The 2359-nt window shown below is 38.5% G+C and overlaps 1 protein-coding gene across 1 annotated transcript in view; it reads right to left on the bottom strand.

Moving 5' to 3' along the window:
* The window catches only part of LOC110288941 (membrane-spanning 4-domains subfamily A member 4D-like), a 6714-nt gene extending 5181 nt beyond the window's left edge, over positions 1–1533 (bottom strand). The window contains exon 1 of the mRNA XM_021155173.2: positions 1444–1533. Within this exon, the coding sequence (XP_021010832.1) occupies positions 1444–1533 (90 nt within the window). The remainder of the gene's footprint in view (positions 1–1443) is intronic.
* Positions 1534–2359: the final 826 nt, after the last annotated feature.

Below are 2359 nucleotides of genomic sequence, written 5' to 3'. Positions count from 1 at the left end.
CTCCCCCTTTTTGGCCCTGGGGTTCCCCTGTACTGGGGCATATAAAGTTTGCAAGTCCAATGGGCCTCTCTTTGCAGTGATGGCTGACTAGGCCATCTTTTGATACATATGCAGCTAGAGACAAGAGCTCTGGGGTACTGGTTAGTTCATATTGTTGTTCCACCTATAGGATTGCAGTTCCCTTTAGCTCCTTGGGTAATTTCTCTAGCTCCTCCATTGGGGGCCCCTTTTTTTTTCCTTCTTTTTTTCATTAGGTATTTTCTTCATTTACATTTCCAATGCTATCCCAAAAGTCCCCCATGCCCTCCCCTCCCCTCCTCTCCCTCCCCATTCCCACTTCTTGGCCCTGGTGTTCCCCTGTACTGAGGCATATAAAGTTTGCAATACCAATGGGCCTCTCTTTCCACTGATGGCTGACTAGGCCATCTTCTGATACATATCCTAACTGTTCTTGTGGAAATGCTGATGGCAGTGTCCCTTTTGCATATTTCCTCCTACACTGCAGATATAGCTCCACAATCTCTTCTCATGGTTCAGTTAAATAAACTTTATTGTAAGAAGTAAAACTACCCAGCAAACTGAAAGTCTCCTGTATCTAGAACATGAGCTACATTTTAGAGGCCAGTGTTGGTCAAAGATGCTAAGGAGGCAGACAAGATTTAGGTGTAGAAAGGTCATCTTGATAGTGCTACAGAAGTTGACGTTTACCTGTTGCAGGAAGTCAAATTTAAATGGAGCTTTTAGAAAATGAAATAATTGTTGAACTCCTGGCTATTACCCTTACCAACTTTATGATGGACATATCACTGTAAATGTCTTTTTAAGCCATTCATTATTTTAGGTTTACAAATGATTTATCTGCCTATATGTACATGCAGCATGTGCATGGCCCTGGTACCCACATAAACCTGATGAGGGCTAGGGATCCGATGGAACTGTAGTTATTTATGGTTGTGAACCACCATGTGGGTGCATAGAAAAAGATCTGCGTCTTCTGTAAGAACAAGTGCTCTTACCCTCTGACTGTCTGGACTCTATAAAAACCATTTTTCAAACTATTACTTTGGATACATCTATAAAAGCTATTTTAATATGTCAGTCAATATTTTTTATTTTTATCAGTAAAATATTTGGGTGTTAGTATTATGGGCTGAATCTGAAGCTTCAAGGCACATCTGTCTAAACGGGCCTGACATTTCTTCCCCTAATTCACTGTACCAGCACCAAGATCCTTCCAGCAACTGCCTTGACATTATATCCTGTCAGACATGATGAGACTTGTTATGAACCAGTGGCTCAGCTACACTTTTGAAAGTCAGGTCCTTCTAAAGCCCATAGCTATGACTTTAGAAAAATAGAATTAACCCCTTTATATTGTAGCAGATATATGCATAGTTGATGAAATTACTCCCTTTTGATAGCAAAATAAACCAAATTACATACCAGGCTTTTTGTAGGATTCACTCCTGCTGCAATTGACAGGGATCCTGAGACAATGAACTGGACATGAGGGGAAATATCCAGGTTAAACATCTTTAAACAGTTGGTATAACTCATAGCATACTAACCCTGACTTGTTAATCAACTGGGTTTAGTAAAGTGACCGACTGTCTAAAAGGCAGCAGTTTCCTATGTCACCCACCTTCCCTATTCCCAGGAGAGCAGAGGAAAAGTAAAATGAGTTATGGAAGAACCAGCAAGGTTTTCTTAATAGATTATTCCATGTGGTTATTTTAGATGTTTGACATAAGGTCTTGTTATGTTGTTCTGGTTGCCGTGGACCTTGCCACATGAACCGGGCCAGGCTTGTGCTTGGAGTTTCCCAAATAACTAAATTTTCTCATTCTCCAGATCATTAATAAATGAAAAGCTTGCAACACTTGTATAAGACTGTAAGCTGTAAAATAACAAATAACCCAAGGTTATGCATTTTGTTTTCTTCTTGTAAGTTCATATAACATATAGGTAACAAAATGTTCGATTTTTATACTTAATTGATATTCTGAACTCTGAAAACCAAATTCTCTCAAATTTTATTTATAGAGGAAAGTTTTTTAACTTTTAAAAATTTTGTTCAAATTTATGATTAGTTATTTTATTAAAAATTGAAACATAATTCACCTATAGTTTTCCTATTCTCTTAAGCATTTATTGAGATTTGTCTAGTCAGATGCTGTTAATCACCTGCTCAGCTTTCTCCCCTCTCCTTTGCCAACAACGCCCGTGTTTCATTCATTCTTTCATGGGCTTCAGAGTTTTGTGATCCCTTCCTAGCTAGAGAAGCAGATCTCAATTCCCCAAGTTAACAATAGGAGGACAGTTATCCTTGGTTTGTGAATATACTTGTAAACATTATATG

The sequence above is a fragment of the Mus caroli genome, unplaced genomic scaffold (genome assembly GCF_900094665.2).
Source record: "Mus caroli unplaced genomic scaffold, CAROLI_EIJ_v1.1 scaffold_21299_1, whole genome shotgun sequence".
Lineage (NCBI taxonomy): Eukaryota > Metazoa > Chordata > Mammalia > Rodentia > Muridae > Mus > Mus caroli.
This window is presented reverse-complemented; position numbering and strand designations above follow the sequence as displayed.